Genomic DNA, 18,142 nt, shown 5'->3' on the forward strand with positions numbered 1-18,142 from the left:
TTGGGGGTGGTGGTGGTCCCTGACTGACCTGGTATAGTAGGAGACCAGGAGATGTGTTGTGTTGGGGGTGGTGGTGGTCCCTGACTGACCTGGTATAGTAGGAGACCAGGAGATGTGTTGTGTTTGGGGTGGTGGTGGTCCCTGACTGACCTGGTGTAGTAGGAGACCAGGAGATGTGTTGTGTTGGGGGTGGTGGTGGTCCCGGACTGACCTGGTGTAGTAGGAGACCAGGAGATGTGTTGTGTTGGGGGTGGTGGTGGTCCCTGACTGACCTGGTATAGTAGGAGACCAGGAGATGTGTTGTGTTTGGGGTGGTGGTGGTCCCTGACTGACCTGGTGTAGTAGGAGACCAGGAGATGTGTTGTGTTGGGGGTGGTGGTGGTCCCTGACTGACCTGGTATAGTAGGAGACCAGGAGATGTGTTGTGTTTGGGGTGGTGGTGGTCCCTGACTGACCTGGTATAGTAGGAGACCAGGAGATGTGTTGTGTTTGGGGTGGTGGTGGTCCCTGACTGACCTGGTGTAGTAGGAGACCAGGAAATGTGTTGTGTTTGGGGGTGGTGGTGGTCCCTGACTGACCTGGTGTAGTAGGAGACCAGGAGATGTGTTGTGTTTGGGGGTGGTGGTGGTCCCTGACTGACCTGGTGTAGTAAGAGACCAGGAGATGTGTTGTGTTTGGGGTGGTGGTGGTGGTGGTCCCTGACTGACCTGGTGTAGTAGGAGACCAGGAGATGTGTTGTGTTGGGGGTTGTGGTGGTCCCTGACTGACCTGGTGTAGTAAGAGACCAGGAGATGTTTTGTGTTGGGGGTGGTCCCTGACTGACCTGGTGTAGTTAGAGACCAGGAGATGTGTTGTGTTTGGGGTGGTGGTGGTCCCTGACTGACCTGGTGTAGTAAGAGACCAGGAGATGTGTTGTGTTTGGGATGGTGGTGGTCCCTGACTGACCTGGTATAGTAGGAGACCAGGAGATGTGTTGTGTTGGGGGTGGTGGTGGTCCCTGACTGACCTGGTATAGTAGGAGACCAGGAGATGTGTTGTGTTGGGGGTGGTCCCTGACTGACCTGGTATAGTAGGAGACCAGGAGATGTGTTGTGTTGGGGGTGGTGGTGGTCCCTGACTGACCTGGTATAGTAGGAGACCAGGAGATGTGTTGTGTTTGGGGGTGGTGGTGGTCCCTGACTGACCTGGTGTAGTAGGAGACCAGGAGATGTGTTGTGTTTGGGGGTGGTGGTGGTGGTGGTCCCTGACTGACCTGGTGTAGTAAGAGACCAGGAGATGTGTTGTGTTTGGGGTGGTGGTGGTGGTGGTCCCTGACTGACCTGGTGTAGTAGGAGACCAGGAGATGTGTTGTGTTGGGGGTTGTGGTGGTCCCTGACTGACCTGGTGTAGTAAGAGACCAGGAGATGTGTTGTGTTGGGGGTGGTGGTGGTCCCTGACTGACCTGGTGTAGTAAGAGACCAGGAGATGTGTTGTGTTTGGGATGGTCCCTGACTGACCTGGTGTAGTAGGAGACCAGGATATGTGTTGTGTTTGGGATGGTCCCTGACTGACCTGGTGTAGTAGGAGACCAGGAGATGTGTTGTGTTGGGGGTAGTGGTGGTCCCTGACTGACCTGGTGTAGTAAGAGACCAGGAGATGTGTTGTGTTTGGGATGGTCCCTGACTGACCTGGTGTAGTAGGACACAAGCGATGCGTTTCTGATGCCCGCCGGGCTGCAGCGTACGGTGTAGTTGATGATGCGGACGTTGCTGAAGCGAGGTTTCTCCCAGCGCAGCCAGATGGATGTGGAGCTGTTGGCTGTAGCCTTGATGCTGCTGGGGGGCAGGGGAGGGGGGTTCCCCTTAGGGGGCGCTGCAAAAACACACTGCCAGTTTATACACAAATATTGGTATTGTACAGACTTTCTTTAACACTGACAGACAGAATAGACTGACACACAAACACACACACACAACGATGAATGAATAGACACACCTTTGCCATGTGCCTTCTCCGTCCTGCCCTTCCATCCTGCAGCATAGCCATCCGTCTGCTTATTGAAGGCCCACACCTTCACTTCATATAGTCTGTCAGGAACTGACACACACACAGAAATATATAGAAACGTATCTCAACACAAACACACCACATTATACATAACCACAAGAAAGCCTGGCATTATGACCACGAGGTCCAAACATGTTATTAAGAGTCACATTTCTCCAAACAAATAATATCACCTGGACCAGTAGGAAGGGATTTAAACAACAACACTGGCATGTGAACATCCCAGACTCACCCAGACTAGAGACCTCATGATGTTTGACCCTCTTGCGGAGCTTGATGGTGTGGGCCTCCATCCTCCTCACCCTCTCCCTCTCAGGATGAGCCTCCCCATTGGTCCGCTCCTCACCAACCACCTCCCTGCAAAAGAGCTTGTAGCCGGAGATCTGCGTGTGATTGGGCGGAGGCTGCCATGTGACATGGAGGGAGTTCATTTTGGTCCTAACCTTCAGCTCTGTGGGAGCAAAGATCACTGGGAAAGACGAAAAGCAAACAAGGCGCCATCGTGAAACAACATTACTGGACCTTATAACATGATTCAACAAAACAAGATCCAGACATTGATTTATTGTACCAACTCAATTTGACGATCTCCTAATGACTATAACATTAAATCATATAATTCTATAGACCTGTATCTAGAACAGGTGCCGCCTTAATTGGGGAGGATGGGATTATAGTAATAGCTTATGATAATTCATGGAATGGTATCAACTGGTTTGTGTGTGTTCAAATACCATTCCATTTCTTCTATTCCAGCCATTATTCACATGAACTGACAATTCAGTATGATTATCTTCTTGTGTGTATTAACAGATTTTCTTCTCATGTGAATGAATGGCATTCGTGAGAGCTTAGTCACTGTATAGAAAAGGATTGAATAGATTTCTGTTCATTTCTTCGAAATTGATCTTCTGCCTTTACCAAGAACCTCAGACACATACATTGTAAGAGGCACAGTCAGCCATGTTGCCTTGCCCCTGAATGGAGAGCAATTGTATGGCTGATGCAAATGTGAAGGTGTATTCAACAACATGACACTGTCCAGCCATGAATAGTCAGCTTGAATGGAAGGCCGCAGTGTTCTTTTCAGTGCTAGTATACTTAGTTATTGTCAAACCCTGATCTGTTTCACCCGTCTTTGTGCTAGTCTCCACCCTCCTCCAGGTGTCGCCCATTTTCCACATTATTCCAAGTGTATTTAAACCCGTGTTCTGTTTGTCTGTTGCCAGTTTGTTTTTGTTCATCTACCCGCGTTTTCCCTGTTGCTCGTCTTTTTCTAGTTCCTCTTTTCCAGTTTTCCCGGTTCTTGACCATTCTGCCTGCCCTGAGCCTGCCTGCCGTTCTGTACCTTGTCACACCACTCTGGATTACTGACCTCTGCCTGCCCCTTGACCTGTCGTTTTGTCTGCCCCCTGTTCTAGTAATAAACGTTTGTTACTTCGACACTGTCTGCACCTGAGTCTTCTCCTGAAACGTGATAGTTCTAGCATGAGAATGGGAAGGTGGAGGCTGCTCTTATGTACAAGGATAATAATAATATCAGTTTTACTACATCTAGCATTTGTTTATGGTGTGCTTGTTATTACTGCATGCCTGACTAGCATTTGTTTATGGTGTGCTTGTTATTACTGCATGCCTGACTAGCATTTGTTTATGGTGTGCTTGTTATTACTGCATGCCTGACTAGCATTTGGTTATGGTGTGCTTGTTATTAATGCATGCTTGACTAGCATTTCGCCACACCCGCAATAACATCTGCTAAACACGTGTATAAAATGTGATTTTTTTATTTGAATTTTCTGAAACTTTGTTCCCCCTGCTGCTGTCTTGATTGGACCCAGGTCTATCTTGAAAAAGAAATGTTCTCAATGAGATTACCTGGATAAATAAAGGTTAAGGACCATACCGGGTCAGGTCACTTATTGTGGTGGATATTGATGCTGAAGTAGAAGGGTGTGTGTGAGAGAGAGTGTGACACACACACACACACACAGACAGACAGATAGAGAGGTCTCACCCATGCTGTGGTTAAAGTGGGCTGGGGTGTGGTGCTGGTTCCACTCTGACGGCACACCAAAGCCTGCTCCCGTTCCTGCCACCATCCGCAGCCGATAGGCCTGGTTAGGCTGCAGCTCCCGCAAGGTAAGCTGAGTCTCATTCCCCCCCACCTCCACAGAAAACACGTTGTCCACTGCAGTAAACACACACACATTAGATGCAACCCATGTTCTTGAAAGGTCACTCATGGCACACTATCACCACAATCCATTATCCTATTATGGAAGACCTGATGACTCATTGTATACCATGGATAGAACAGAACACTTTATGCTTTGGGCTTATACCCTAAGTCACTCTTCAATACTTAATGTTTAAAATCCACAATTGTTCTTCCTGAAACATGAACACATGTACCACCACTTTCTAATACCAGACAGTGTTGTAATAACACAGGACAGCAGTGTAGTACTATGGCCTCCATGACAGTAGATGGCGCTGGGCTCACCCTGTTCCAGTGTAGAGTAGTCGATGCGATAGCGGGTGACAGCTCCTCTGCTGTGCTGGGAGGACAGGGGCAGCCACATCACTCTGATGTCTGTAGGGGAGGTGCTGAGCAGGGACAGCTGTGGAGGGGCACTGGGTACTGTGGGGTAGAGCATGGCAGGACATTTTTGGTATTAACGTGTCATTACAGCTAACCCTGGATCTAGTGTCTGGTGACTTAAGTAGCCGATCATATTCTCTGGAGAGGCACAGGGGAGTATAGCATGTCAGATCAGGTACAGAACACTCTTAGTATCCATACATCAACCATACTATTCTGCAGACTACTAAACCACTTTATTCATTACATTAGCTCTTAGCAACCAAGTAGAATCACATAGTTGGTTGACGGGCAACAATATCTACTTTTGTGCGTCATTGGTGCATAATATAGGTCGTATTACAGTTGACTGCGCCGTGCGGTCTATTTATTCTCAAGTGTACAATGACTCATGTTGGCTGTCGTATGGATTAGATCTAACCGTGTCACTGTTATTTTCCTTTGAGGAGTGAGGTCTGTGGTCTTCACGCCTACTCACCGTCCTCCAGCATCTCCACGGTGACGGGCCGTGACGGTCGGCTGGCTCCCATGGGGGAGTAGGCCACCACGTAGAAGGTATAGTCTGTGTGTGGCAGTAGCTCCTTCACATGGTACTCTGTGGTGTCGTTGTTCACAGCAAACTGGTATTCCATGTGATCAGAGCCTGTGGACCACACAAGCTCTGTGTTTTACCAGGAGCACAGGACACACTCAGCCTGACCTGACAGTGTCATTCTCTACCATGCTACCAAGGAACCAGGCACCTATGTATGTTAATGCCTATACACTTGAAACTAGCTAGCGTCCTTGTGGATAGATATCATACGTACAAGCCTGTAGGTTTGTCCATCACACACACACACACACACACACACACACACACACACACACACACACACACACACACACACACACACACACACACACACACACACACACACACACACACACACACACACACCTGAAGTGGGCTGGTAGTGCACAGAGAAGCCTATAATCTGGTCACTGTTGTGTTCGGGCCGTTCCCAGGTGAGGAGGGCGGTGGTGCTTGATTGGGGCGTGGCAGAGAGCTGGTGTGGTGGGCTGGGTAGACCCTCTCTCACAATGACAGACAGCTTGGCTGTGGCGCAGGCCGTCCCCAGAGCGTTGTCAGCAATGCACTGGTAGTACCCTGTGTCGTCCAGGCCCAGCTGGTTGATGAGCAGCACCCCAGGGCTCTGGGTCTTCACCCGTCCGTTAGACTTGACCGGCTTGCCATTCTTCAGCCAGTGCAGCGCCGGGGGAGGCTCCCCAGAGCTGTTACACACAAACCTGGCTGTGTTTCCCCGAGAGAGAGACACCGTCTCTGGGGGCTGGAGGATTACTGGTGGGGCTGGGAGAATGCAAATAGAGAAACATCCTACTTAGGAGGAAAAAAAAATCCTTCACAGCAGCATATATTACAATTTACTGGAAAGGACCAGAGCTGTACGATCAAAGTCAAACATGCAAACCAGAGCTTTAAGACCGAAGTCAAACATGCAAACCAGAGCTCTACACCTGCATTGCTTGCTGTTTGGGGTTTTAGGCTGGGTTTCTGTACAGCACTTTGAGATATCAGCTGATGTACGAAGGGCTATATAAATAAATTTGATTTGATTTGATTTGATTTTTGACTCTAAGACCGAAGCCAAACATGCAAACCAGATCTCTAAGACCGAAGCCAAACATGCAAACCAGAGCTCTAAGACCGAAGCCAAACATGTAAACCAGAGCTCTAAGACCGAAGCCAAACATGTAAACCAGATCTCTAAGACCGAAGCCAAACATGCAAACCAGATCTCTAAGACCGAAGCCAAACATGCAAACCAGAGCTCTAAGACCGAAGCCAAACATGCAAACCAGATCTCTAAGACCGAAGCCAAACATGTAAACCAGATCTCTAAGACCGAAGCCAAACATGCAAACCAGATCTCTAAGACCGAAGCCAAACATGCAAACCAGATCTCTAAGACCGAAACCAAACATGCAAACCAGATCTCTAAGACCGAAGCCAAACATGCAAACCAGATCTCTAAGACCGAAGCCAAACATGCAAACCAGATCTTTAAGACCGAAGCCAAACATGCAAACCAGATCTCTAAGACCGAAGTCAAACATGTAAACCAGATCTAAGACCGAAGCCAAACATGCAAACCAGATCTCTAAGACCGAAGCCAAACATGCAAACCAGATCTAAGACCGAAGCCAAACATGCAAACCAGATCTCTAAGACCGAAGTCAAACATGTAAACCAGATCTAAGACCGAAGCCAAACATGCAAACCAGATCTCTAAGACCGAAGCCAAACATGCAAACCAGATCTTTAAGACCGAAGCCAAACATGCAAACCAGATCTCTAAGACCGAAGCCAAACATGCAAACCAGAGCTCTAAGACCGAAGCCAAACATGCAAACCAGAGCTCTAAGACCGAAGCCAAACATGCAAACCAGATCTTTAAGACCGAAGCCAAATGTGCAAACCAGAGCTCTAAGACCGAAGCCAAACATGCAAACCAGATCTCTAAGACCGAAGCCAAACATGCAAACCAGATCTTTAAGACCGAAGCCAAACATGCAAACCAGATCTCTAAGACCGAAGTCAAACACATGTAAACCAGATCTAAGACCGAAGCCAAACATGCAAACCAGATCTCTAAGACCGAAGTCAAACATGTAAACCAGATCTAAGACCGAAGCCAAACATGCAAACCAGATCTCTAAGACCGAAGCCAAACATGCAAACCAGATCTTTAAGACCGAAGCCAAACATACAAACCAGATCTCTAAGACCGAAGTCAAACATGTAAACCAGATCTAAGACCGAAGCCAAACATGCAAACCAGATCTCTAAGACCGAAGCCAAACATGCAAACCAGATCTTTAAGACCGAAGCCAAACATGCAAACCAGATCTCTAAGACCGAAGTCAAACATGTAAACCAGATCTAAGACCGAAGCCAAACATGCAAACCAGATCTCTAAGACCGAAGCCAAACATGCAAACCAGAGCTTTAAGACCGAAGCCAAACATGCAAAAAAGAGCTCTAAGACCGAAGCCAAACATGCAAACCAGAGCTCTAAGACCGAAGCCAAACATGCAAACCAGATCTTTAAGACCGAAGCCAAACGTGCAAACCAGAGCTCTAAGACCGAAGCCAAACATGCAAACCAGAGCTCTAAGACCGAAGCCAAACATGCAAACCAGAGCTCTAAGAACGAAACCAAACATGCAAACCAGATCTTTAAGACCGAAGCCAAACATGCAAACCAGAGCTCTAAGACCGAAGCCAAACATGCAAACCAGATCTTTAAGACCGAAGCCAAACATGCAATCTATACCCCATTCTCACACTCACACATTCTTTTTCTTACCTGGCACGTGCAGTTCAGCTGCAGCTATGACAAACTCGCGGGTCTTGGGTTTGTTGGCACGGCAGACGTAGACCCCCGCATGGTAACGCCGTGTGTTGGGGATCACCAGGTTAGTTTCCAGGACAACCACGTCGGTGGCGATGGGCTTCCCGTCTGTGTCCAGGAGAAAGAGCAGAAAGGAACAGAGAAGAGACCAGCGATTTCAGAGAAAAAAATATCAGAAAAGACCAAACTAACGCAATTAAAAACTGTAGCTGCACACACACAACACTTGGCATTTCATGCCAGCTCAGTTTAGCGGTTGAATGCCAATCACAGAAAAGTATAATGAGCATATCCAGCCACTAGGTAGCACTGTGAGACCTCTGTGACGACTAGAGTTGTTTTGTCAGCAAAGGTAGAAATATGAAACACAATGAAGATATTACAGGAATAACACAGGAGCCTAGTACCAAAGTATGGACCAGCCTCTCGTTGTTATATTGGTAGTGAGCCTATTTGTATTGTATTTCTTATTTGACTAGGTAAGTCAATTAAGAACAAATTATTATTTAAAATGATGGCCTACCCCGGCCAAACCCAGACGACACTGGGCCAATTGTGCGCTGCCCTATGGGATCCCAATCACGGCCAGTTGTGATACAGCCTGGAATCGAACCAGGGTCTGTAGTGACGCCTCTAGCACTGATATTTTAAATGTTTTCCTTTAACAAGGCAAGTCAGTTAAGAACAAATTCTAATTTACAATGACGGCCTACCCCAGCCAAACCTGGACGATGCTGGGCCAATTGTGCACCGCCCTATGGGACTCCCAATCAAGGCCGGATGTGATACAACCTGGAACCAGGTACTGTAGTGACCTCCTACACTGAGATGCAGTGCCTTAGACCGCTGCGCCACTCGGGAGCCCCTGTAGATGGACCGATGGGAGGGATTGAGAGAGTCTTACCCTGTCTGCTCCAGGACACCAGGGGTTTGGGCTGCCCCCCCTGGGCCATGCATTCCATCACCGCTGGACGCCCCTGCACCACCGTGGCATTCTGGGGAGGTGCCACGATCACTACCTCATTTTGGGCAGGGCCAGGACCTGTGCATGTAGACACAACACAGACACACACACAACCAACTCTAACCATCAATGTATCATATCAGACAGTGTCATTCTAACACCACAAATGACCTACTAATGAACTCAGCACCACAACCCTGCCTAAACTATCTGATGTAAGACAATGCTGGGGCCCTTGTCAGAAATGTACGACTTTCGACTTCAGTACATTTAAGACAACTGGGAATGGTCATCCAGCTCGGAGGGTCAAGGCCAATTGGTGTTGTGACGTCGTCGCGGCAATGCCAAACGTCATCTAGCGACTTATAGCAACAAATCAAGGAGCCAATAGAGATTCTCACTGAAAAATCGTTGGCAACACTGTTTAGGACAGCAAGCAGCACTGTCAGGATGAGGAGTGGAGGAGACAGAGCTAGCTACTAGCCTGGTTAAAACAGAATGAATGCAGCACAACCAGGCTAGCTAGCTGCCCCAATGGGCTTAAGAGAGGAGCAGAAGGCTCTATATTATGCATGCTAAACCTCTTTGGAGTCACTTATTGTAGAGACGGACTGATAGAGAGTAAACGAGGGGAAGATGGAGGGAGGAAGAGAGAGAGAAAAAGAGAGAGAGAGAGAGGGCATCTGAGGGAGAGGGGCGAGTCAGATAATGGAGGAGAGGCAGTGAGGGCCTAACTTAGAGCCTGGTGGTGTAATTCTGCCAAATTATATGACTAAATAAATCTCTATCGTTTTCTTGGAGGAATAGAAGTGTGCATTAGCAGAGCAGATGAGGCCCTTATTTTTAGTGGCTCTGTGTGAGAGGCTCTAGGGGTAATTATGGTAGGAAGGGAGGCCCATCACACTGCCTGTGCCGGGGCCTGCTCTGCCTGTCTCTCTGCTCAGAGCCTACATTATGATAATGAGCTCCAGCAGGGTTCCTGGGATACTGTAAGCACATTATTAATTAATCATTGAGCATTCATACAGCACTACTTGCTTATGCATGAGGGCTTTAAAAATGGGCCAGTCGAGTTCTCCCAGGATGTGCCTTGATAGGGTTTTGTGTAAGTTCTGTGCTCAGAGTGTGTGTGCCGTGTGTATGCGTGCATGAGAGAGAGAAAGTGCACTGGACAAAAATATAAATGCAACATGTAAAGTGTTTGTGCCATGTTTCATGATCTGAAAATCTCTTACATTTTCCATACGCACAAATAGCTTATTTCTCTCAGATTTAGTGCATACATTTGTTTACATTCCTGTTAGTGAACATTTCTCCTTCGCCAAGATAAACAGCATGATCATTACAGAGGTGCACCTTGTGCTGTAGACAATAAAAGGCCGCTTTAAAATGTGAAGTTTTGTCACACAACTCAATGCCAGCCTTTTTCAAGTTTTGAGGGAGTGTGCAATTGGCATACTGACTACAAGAATGTCCACCAGAGCTGTTGCCAGATAATTTAATGTTCATTCTCTACCATAAGAGAGTCCTCCAACGCCGTTTTAGAGAATTTGCCAGTGTGTCCAAGCAGCCTCACAACCACAAACTTTGTGTAACCACGCTAGCCCAGGACCTCCACATCCGGCTTCTTCACCTGCATGATCGTCTGATGAGGGGTGGGGGGTGCTGAGGAGTATTTCTGTCTGTAATAAAGCCATTTCGTGGAGACGAACTCATTCTGCTGGCTGGGCCTGGCTTCCCAGTGGGTGGCTGAACCCCTGCCCAGTCATTTTAAAATCTATAGATTAGAGCCTAATGAATATCTTTCAATTGACTGTTTCCCTTGTATGAACTGTAACTCAGTAAAAATCTTTGAAATTGTTGCAAGTTGCGTTGATATTTTTGTGAATAAGTGGAGGCGACGTGCTCAGCATCATTCTGTCAGGGAGAATGCATTTGTGTTCAGGCATTCTAAATCATAAACCTCTCCACAGTGAAGGCTAGCGATGTGATGGCATTAGATTTGCGCTTCATGTGACGCCTTTCTTCCATGACCTCCAGTTTTCTAAGGCAGCAGGGCTTTGTGTCACACCAAATACCTGCTACTGTAAGTTAGCATTAGTTCACACAGTCTGTTGGATATTGGGAAGTGGAAAAAAGCTGTAAAATGCTGTAATCTCGTCACCTGCTCAGGCTGTCTGTGAGAGTGGTGTGTGTGTGCGCGTTGTGTGGTGTTTGTGTACACATCCGTGCGTGTGTGTGTGGGAGAGAGAGAAGGTATACGCGTGTCAAGTAGCATCGAGGCATCAACATAATGCACAGTTGAATGAGTGAAGCTAGTGTCCTCACCATCAGTCTGCCATTCGCTTCTGTGCATTGTCTGTGAATCTGAAGAGTTTTGGGCGTGTCTGCCTGTGTATGTGCGTCTCTACGTGAGAGTGTCTATTTGTGAGTGTGCGTGCTTGCCTGTGTGTGTGTGCACATGCTGCAGAGAGGTGATTCATCTCTGTTTCCTTAGCTGTTCCACAGGGTGCAGGCATTACTACACAGTTCAGTCTTGTGTACAGGCAACAAGCTCAATAGGGCCAATAGTTATTAAAACTCAGACATGTTTCTGATGCTAGACGGTCTGCCTCTCTGTGTGTGTGTGTGTGTGTCTATGTCTCCCTCTGTGTGTGTGTGTGTGTACGTGCAAACGCTCACATAGAAGCAGATCTAGACGTAGACCTTCCACAGACACTGAAGTCTGACGGAGCCAATTAAAGGCCAGGATTCATCTCCATCAGTAATGCACCTTTTGTCAGACGGGAAGAGACGTGGGTGTGGAGATGCTGCTTACAGCCTGCTGATATCAGACACGAGACCATAGGTCTGGAGCCGCCTCTGTCTCTTTACCTCTCTCATTACAGCAGAGTTCCAGGAAATACATATCAGCAGGAAGCCAACCACTGAATAGTCCATGTAAAGAACACACCCAGACAGAGGGGGTCAAGCACGTCCAAAGGGATCACTTGCCTACAGATGTCATCAGAGAGAGAGAGAGAGACAGAGAGCCTAACATACCCGTAGTGACAGTGAGGATGGCATCTTGGCTGAAGCGTTTCCGGGCTGAGTTGGAGGCCACACAGCGGTACGCACCCCCATCCTCCTTAACCGCCCCCAAGATCTGGAGCACACCGTTAGGGAGAGAGATGAACCTGGAGACAGGGGGATGGAGAGGGAGAGAGAGAGAGAGAATGGAAAGGAAGAGAGGAAGGGTCAGAAGGAGAGAGAAAGAGTGTGTGGGTGGGGTAGAGAAAAGAGCAAGAGAGAACTTGTGCTTAGCGAGATATAATAACTCCTCACTGGTAATCTCCAACTGTGCACACGCTCATTACCACCATACAGGACTAGGTCTCCAGTGACGGCCATTAGCCGACACTCTCCTTATATCTAACAGCTATTTAGAATAACGCCGTCCAAAAATGTAGAATCTAAAAGAAAAGTAGACAAAAGAAAGGAAGAAGAGAGAAATGACACTACTGCCTACCTAATGACAGAGAAGACGGAAACGGGATAGAAATATTTTGAAATCTTTACTGATAGATATAAGAGAACAAAGAGCTCTCAATCTAGGTCAGAGAGATTGCGCATTGAAAAATAGCATTTAGAAGCAGCCATGGCTGCTGGTTGTGCCGACTCTTGTCAATATTTATCTCTTTCACCCACCAGCTCCTCTTCCTCCCTCCCTCCCTCCCTTCTTCCCCCTCTGCTGCCATGGAAGACAGGTCAGGTTCCACACACACCCACCCAATCCCGTCTGGATGGTTCCTCCGAGCCTGAGGCCTGGACTTCCCACTATTCAACTCCTATTCCACAGCCTTTTAACTCTATGATGATGGACTAGTAATGCCCTGACAGACAGAGAGCTCATCTGTGCAACAGAGAGACTGTACACAACACTGGTCTCTGGTCTGGGTCTCATCTCAAATGCTGCCCATTTGTACCACTTTGTGTCAGCACAACAACATCACAGCACTGTACAGCTTGGTTCAGCATTTGGTTCAGCATTGGCCTATGGGTCACACAGGGATAGACCGTTTTTGAGCCAGATGCCTCTAATAATGTCAGGCAGGCACAAATGTATAGCCAACAGCAGAGCTGAGGCAGAAACATCAATAGCGTTAAGTGCTTGGGTAAATGAGCATGAGAGTGTGACCGTTTCTGGTGACTAGTGAGAGGGCGTGCGCGCTGCTCAGCTGTGAGAGTGAGACCGTTTCTGGTGACTAGTGAGAGGGCGTGCCTGCTGCTCAGCTGTGAGAGTGAGACCGTTTCTGGTGACTAGTGAGAGGGCGTGCCTGCTGCTCAGCTGTGAGAGTGAGACCGTTTCTGGTGACTAGTGAGAGGGCGTGCCTGCTGCTCAGCTGTGAGAGTGAGACCGTTTCTGGTGACTAGTGAGAGGGCGTGCCTGCTGCTCAGCTGTGAGAGTGAGACCGTTTCTGGTGACTAGTGAGAGGGCGTGCCTGCTGCTCAGCTGTGAGAGTGAGAACGTTTCTGGTGACTAGTGAGAGGGCTTGCGTGCTGCTCAGCTGTGAGAGTGTGCCTTTGAGTTTTCAGGCAGACAGGGAGGCTTTAAATCGGGTGTTTCTGTCAGTAACGCTACATGATTCTCCGCTGTTCAGCCCCGGATGTCAATGCACGGGGTGTTGTTAGCACACTGGTCCTGCCCCCCCCCCTCTCCGCTCCCCTGATGCCCTTCTCCACTCTGTGTGTTGTCAGGACACTGGTCCTGCCCCTCCCCCCCTCTCCGCTCCTCTGATGCCCTTCTCCACTCTGTGTGTTGTTAGCACACTGGTCCTGCCCCTCCCCCCCTCTCCGCTCCTCTGATGCCCTTCTCCACTCTGTGTGTTGTTAGCACACTGGTCCTGCCCCTCCCCCCCCCTCTCCGCTCCTCTGATGCCCTTCTCCACTCTGTGTGTTGTTAGCACACTGGTCCTGCCCCCCCCCTCTCCACTCCTCTGATGCCCTTCTCCACTCTGTGTGGTCAAGAGTGGTCAGCAGCAAGGGTTCTCGGAAGTTCTAATAACATTAGCCAGTTTAACCAGTTTAACCAATGAAGAAAAGCTGCACTTTCCTGGCCATTCAACATGAGACACACATTTAAATAAGTAGTAATGTGAACAGCCATATGTGGGCCATGGCCTTTGAAGGGCAAACATATACAGGCCGTCAACTCAGCATGATCACTCCGAGGCAAGTCATGAACAGTAATTCACTGTATATTGTATAAGTGTTTGTGTGCGATATGCATCTAAATCAATAACAAACAGCTGCCGATCTTTCAATGATTGATAAGGACAGAGCAGGTGGGAAAAAAGTGCAACTTCAATTTAAAAAAAGGGCCAAATCTCTCAAATGAGGGAGGAAAGGCCAGGGAGGAGGAGAGGGGAAAGGCCATGGAGGAAGAGGGAGGAAAGGCCAGGGAGGAGGAGGGAGGAAAGGCCAGGGAGGAGGAGAGAGGAAAGGCCAGGGAGGAGGAGAGCGGAAAGGCCAGGGAGGAGGAGCGAGGAAAGGCCAGGGAGGAGGAGGGAGGAAAGGCCAGGGAGGAGGAGGGAGGAAAGGCCAGGGAGGAGGAGCGAGGAAAGGCCAGGGAGGAGGAGCGAGGAAAGGCCAGGGAGGAGGAGCGAGGAAAGGCCAGGGAGGAGGAGGGAGGAAAGGCCAGGGAGGAGGAGGGAGGAAAGGCCAGGGAGGAGGAGGGAGGAAAGGCCAGGGAGGAGGAGGGAGGAAAGGCCAGGGAGGAGGAGGGAGGAAAGGCCAGGGAGGAGGAGGGAGGAAAGGCCAGGGAGGAGGAGCGAGGAAAGGCCAGGGAGGAGGAGCGAGGAAAGGCCAGGGAGGAGGAGAGAGGAAAGGCCAGGGAGGAGGAGGGAGGAAAGGCCAGGGAGGAGGAGGGAGGAAAGGCCAGGGAGGGGGAGCGAGGAAAGGCCAGGGAGGAGGAGGGAGGAAAGGCCAGGGAGGAGGAGGGAGGAAAGGCCAGGGAGGAGGAGGGAGGAAAGGCCAGGGAGGAGGAGAGAGGAAAGGCCAGGGAGGAGGAGAGAGGAAAGGCCAGGGAGGAGGAGGGAGGAAAGGCCAGGGAGGAGGAGAGAGGAAAGGCCAGGGAGGAGGAGAGAGGAAAGGCCAGGGAGGAGGAGAGAGGAAAGGCCAGGGAGGAGAGGCAAGGAAAGGCCAGGGAGGAGGAGCGAGGAAAGGCCAGGGAGGAGGTGCGAGGAAAGGCCAGGGAGGAGGAGCGAGGAAAGGCCAGGGAGGAGGAGCGAGGAAAGGCCAGGGAGGAGGAGCGAGGAAAGGCCAGGGAGGAGAAGGGAGGAAAGGCCAGGGAAGAGAAGGGAGGAAAGGCCAGGGAGGAGAAGCCAGGGACGAGGAGGGAAGGAACGGAGTCATGTGCAGTAGATTATGGTCATCTTTCCACCCAATTTGATTCAAAGCACATCAGTTCCCAGGCCCTGGACTGGCTGATGCCTGTAGCCATGTGAAAGGGAGATGCAGGAGGGTATTTGGGAGTAGAACAAACAGAAGAGAGAAAGTGACCAGGCTGCACTTTGTGGCCCTGACCTTCAGCCCCTGGCTGACAGAGAGGAAACCAACAGATCTGTGTCCATCCCTTATCTCTGAACTCTGCACTACTGAAAAAGACCAAAATGTACTCATTTATTTAACTTCCTACCAAATTCTCAGGATATTCCCTGACTGCCATTATGCAATGAAGTAGAATGGTGGAGGAGGGAGCACAGCCCTCACATGATCAGTGGCAGCATGGACCTTAGAACAGATCCAGTCTCCACTGTCTGGCTGGAGCTCTCTCAGGGGACAGCATTGGGACCAAGTAGAACAGACAATCACTTACTGCCAGGCTCTACTGGAGTGCATCAACGTGTGTGTGTGTGTGTGTATGTGTGTCTCACCTAAGCTGGTTGGGGATGGGTTCCTGGTCCTTCTCCCAGGTCATTGGGACCAAGTAGAACAGACAATCACTTACTGCCAGGATCTACTGGAGTGCATCAACGTGTGTGTGTGTGTGTGTGTGTGTGTGTGTATGTGTGTCTCACCTAAGCTGGCTGGGGATGGGTTCCTGGTCCTTCTCCCAGGTTATCCTTGGCGTGGGCACTCCGTCTATCTGGCACTCAAAGCGGGAAGCACCCCCCACAGGCACCACCTGGGCCTCTGGGTCCTGATGGAAACGAGACAGCGCTGGGAGTGAGGGAGAAAGGTGAGGGAGATAGAGAGACAGACAGCAAGAGACAGGGAGAAAGAGAGAGAGAAAGAGACAGGGAGAGAGATGCAGTCAGCTAGTCCGTAGCCCTCTCGTAATAACTGTAGTTAACAGCAGGGGGCAGCAGTGAGTCCTGGAGCTTTGTCTTGGCTGAGAGGGCCCCTGACCTCAGGCCATACTGAGTTGGGGCATTATGGGGGAACACAAGAGCTCGGACTACCTCACCAATCAGCTTCAGGGTTGCAAGCTGTTCTGTCCAGCCTGCAGTCCTAAAGAACTGAACATACATATCCAAGATTACCTTCAAATTGTATTCTCACCAAACCGCTGTGACAGACTAGACATAAAGCCATACATAAAGCACTTGTGGAAAAGGTCACATCCTTACATCCTGAAGTTGTTCCTAATTTCTGCATTGGACTGTAAAAGGCCCAGACATGCACTTAATAATAAACATTTAACTGATTTAAAAATGATTAGCCATGCTTCATAACACATGTAAGGGCTAATCCTACCTAGCGACCAAACATAAATCTATCACAACTACTTCTGAGAAGAATCTCACATGGCAAAGTTCTTCAGAAAGCCACATATTATTAGCTGACTAACAGCACAAATAAGCTCAGCACCTGTCATGCCCCCCCCCCCCCCCCCCCACACACACACACAAAGCCCAAATGGAGCAAAGTTTCTCAATGAGCACACAGAGCAGCGCTCCACAGAGCAGCTAGATAGATAACAGGTCATCCAATACTGTAAAGTAAGCTAGCACTTGTAACTGTTGTGGCCAACTGAGCTAATGATTAACTTACTGAGTGAATGGACCAGATGAAATAGATTACTGTATCTACTAAATCTGTTAGCATGTCTTGTGCTCTATATGAGTTCAATCCATAGCACGTTTATCTTTAGTCTCTCCCTTCTCTGTCTGTTCCTGTTCTCTCTATGCCCCCCCGTCCTCCTCTCTCTCCCTCTTTCGGTCTCTGCCCCCTCAGTGATCAGATTGCAACTTTCTTCCCCTCCCCTTGTACTCTCCGACCACAACACATGGCTTCCCGTCTGTCGGCATGTCTTCCCGTCTTTCGGCACGTCTGTCGGCATGTCCTCTCCTCCCCTCCTCCACTACCGCGATGTACCTCTTTCTCCCCCCTCCCTCTCTTTAACTGACTCGCTCGCTTTTTGGACAAAGTCACGTGAAGGGAGCATTCAGAACAGCCATGCACATAAAACATGTTTAGAGTATTAAAGACAAAGGACCGTCACTCATTTCTCTCATGTGATCTTGTTCTGCCTCCTAATTGGTGGTGGTAAAGTCATGAGACAGACAGACATGGGCCTCTCTCTGCTCAATGTCAGTGTGCTCGTTGAGGCCCATTGCATGCAGGCTCCTGGCCTTGCCTGTCTCCAGCAGCCCATCCATCTCACAGCAGTAGCAGTCTACAGCACATTACATTTACCAGCTCCCTCCACAGACACCTTCTGAAGGACACACTTATTAGTCTCTCTCAGAACAGCCTCTGACTTCACCATCTCAAACTCCTCAGTCACCTCCCACCCAAATCTCCCACCTTCCCTACAACCCCAATGTATCCTCCTCTACTACTTCCTTCTCTTTTCACCAATCCTAACTCCTCAGCCACCTCCCTCCCGCCATCCATCTTAAAGTCCTCAGTCACCTTCTTCCCTCCATCCCTCTCGTTCTTCACCTCCCTCCCTCATTGTCCCCTTGTTCCCCCCCCAAACAAGGCATCCTCATAAATGGGCATGTGACAGCTGACAAAAGGAGAGGATACAGTCCTATTCTACACAAAGCTAACCAGAGCCTACCGGTTCCCAGGACACCACCGGTATGGATAGGTAGAATGGCGTCGACGGAGATGGTCGCCTCG

At 49.3% G+C, this 18,142-nt stretch overlaps 1 protein-coding gene across 1 annotated transcript in view; it reads right to left on the minus strand.

The window, feature by feature from the left end:
• Positions 1 to 18,142, minus strand: part of LOC109895271 (immunoglobulin superfamily DCC subclass member 4) — a 62,164-nt gene that overhangs the window by 15,123 nt on the left and 28,899 nt on the right. The window contains exons 3-13 of the mRNA XM_031830816.1: positions 16,090 to 16,231; positions 12,074 to 12,207; positions 8,972 to 9,109; positions 8,023 to 8,175; positions 5,592 to 6,002; positions 5,130 to 5,294; positions 4,553 to 4,690; positions 4,064 to 4,237; positions 2,279 to 2,515; positions 1,975 to 2,076; positions 1,668 to 1,851 (exon numbers count right to left, since the gene is read on the minus strand). Of these exons, the coding sequence (XP_031686676.1) occupies positions 1,668 to 1,851; positions 1,975 to 2,076; positions 2,279 to 2,515; positions 4,064 to 4,237; positions 4,553 to 4,690; positions 5,130 to 5,294; positions 5,592 to 6,002; positions 8,023 to 8,175; positions 8,972 to 9,109; positions 12,074 to 12,207; positions 16,090 to 16,231 (1,978 nt within the window). The remainder of the gene's footprint in view (positions 1 to 1,667; positions 1,852 to 1,974; positions 2,077 to 2,278; positions 2,516 to 4,063; positions 4,238 to 4,552; positions 4,691 to 5,129; positions 5,295 to 5,591; positions 6,003 to 8,022; positions 8,176 to 8,971; positions 9,110 to 12,073; positions 12,208 to 16,089; positions 16,232 to 18,142) is intronic.

Source organism: Oncorhynchus kisutch, linkage group LG8 (genome assembly GCF_002021735.2).
Source record: "Oncorhynchus kisutch isolate 150728-3 linkage group LG8, Okis_V2, whole genome shotgun sequence".
NCBI classification, from domain to species: Eukaryota; Metazoa; Chordata; class Actinopteri; order Salmoniformes; family Salmonidae; genus Oncorhynchus; species Oncorhynchus kisutch.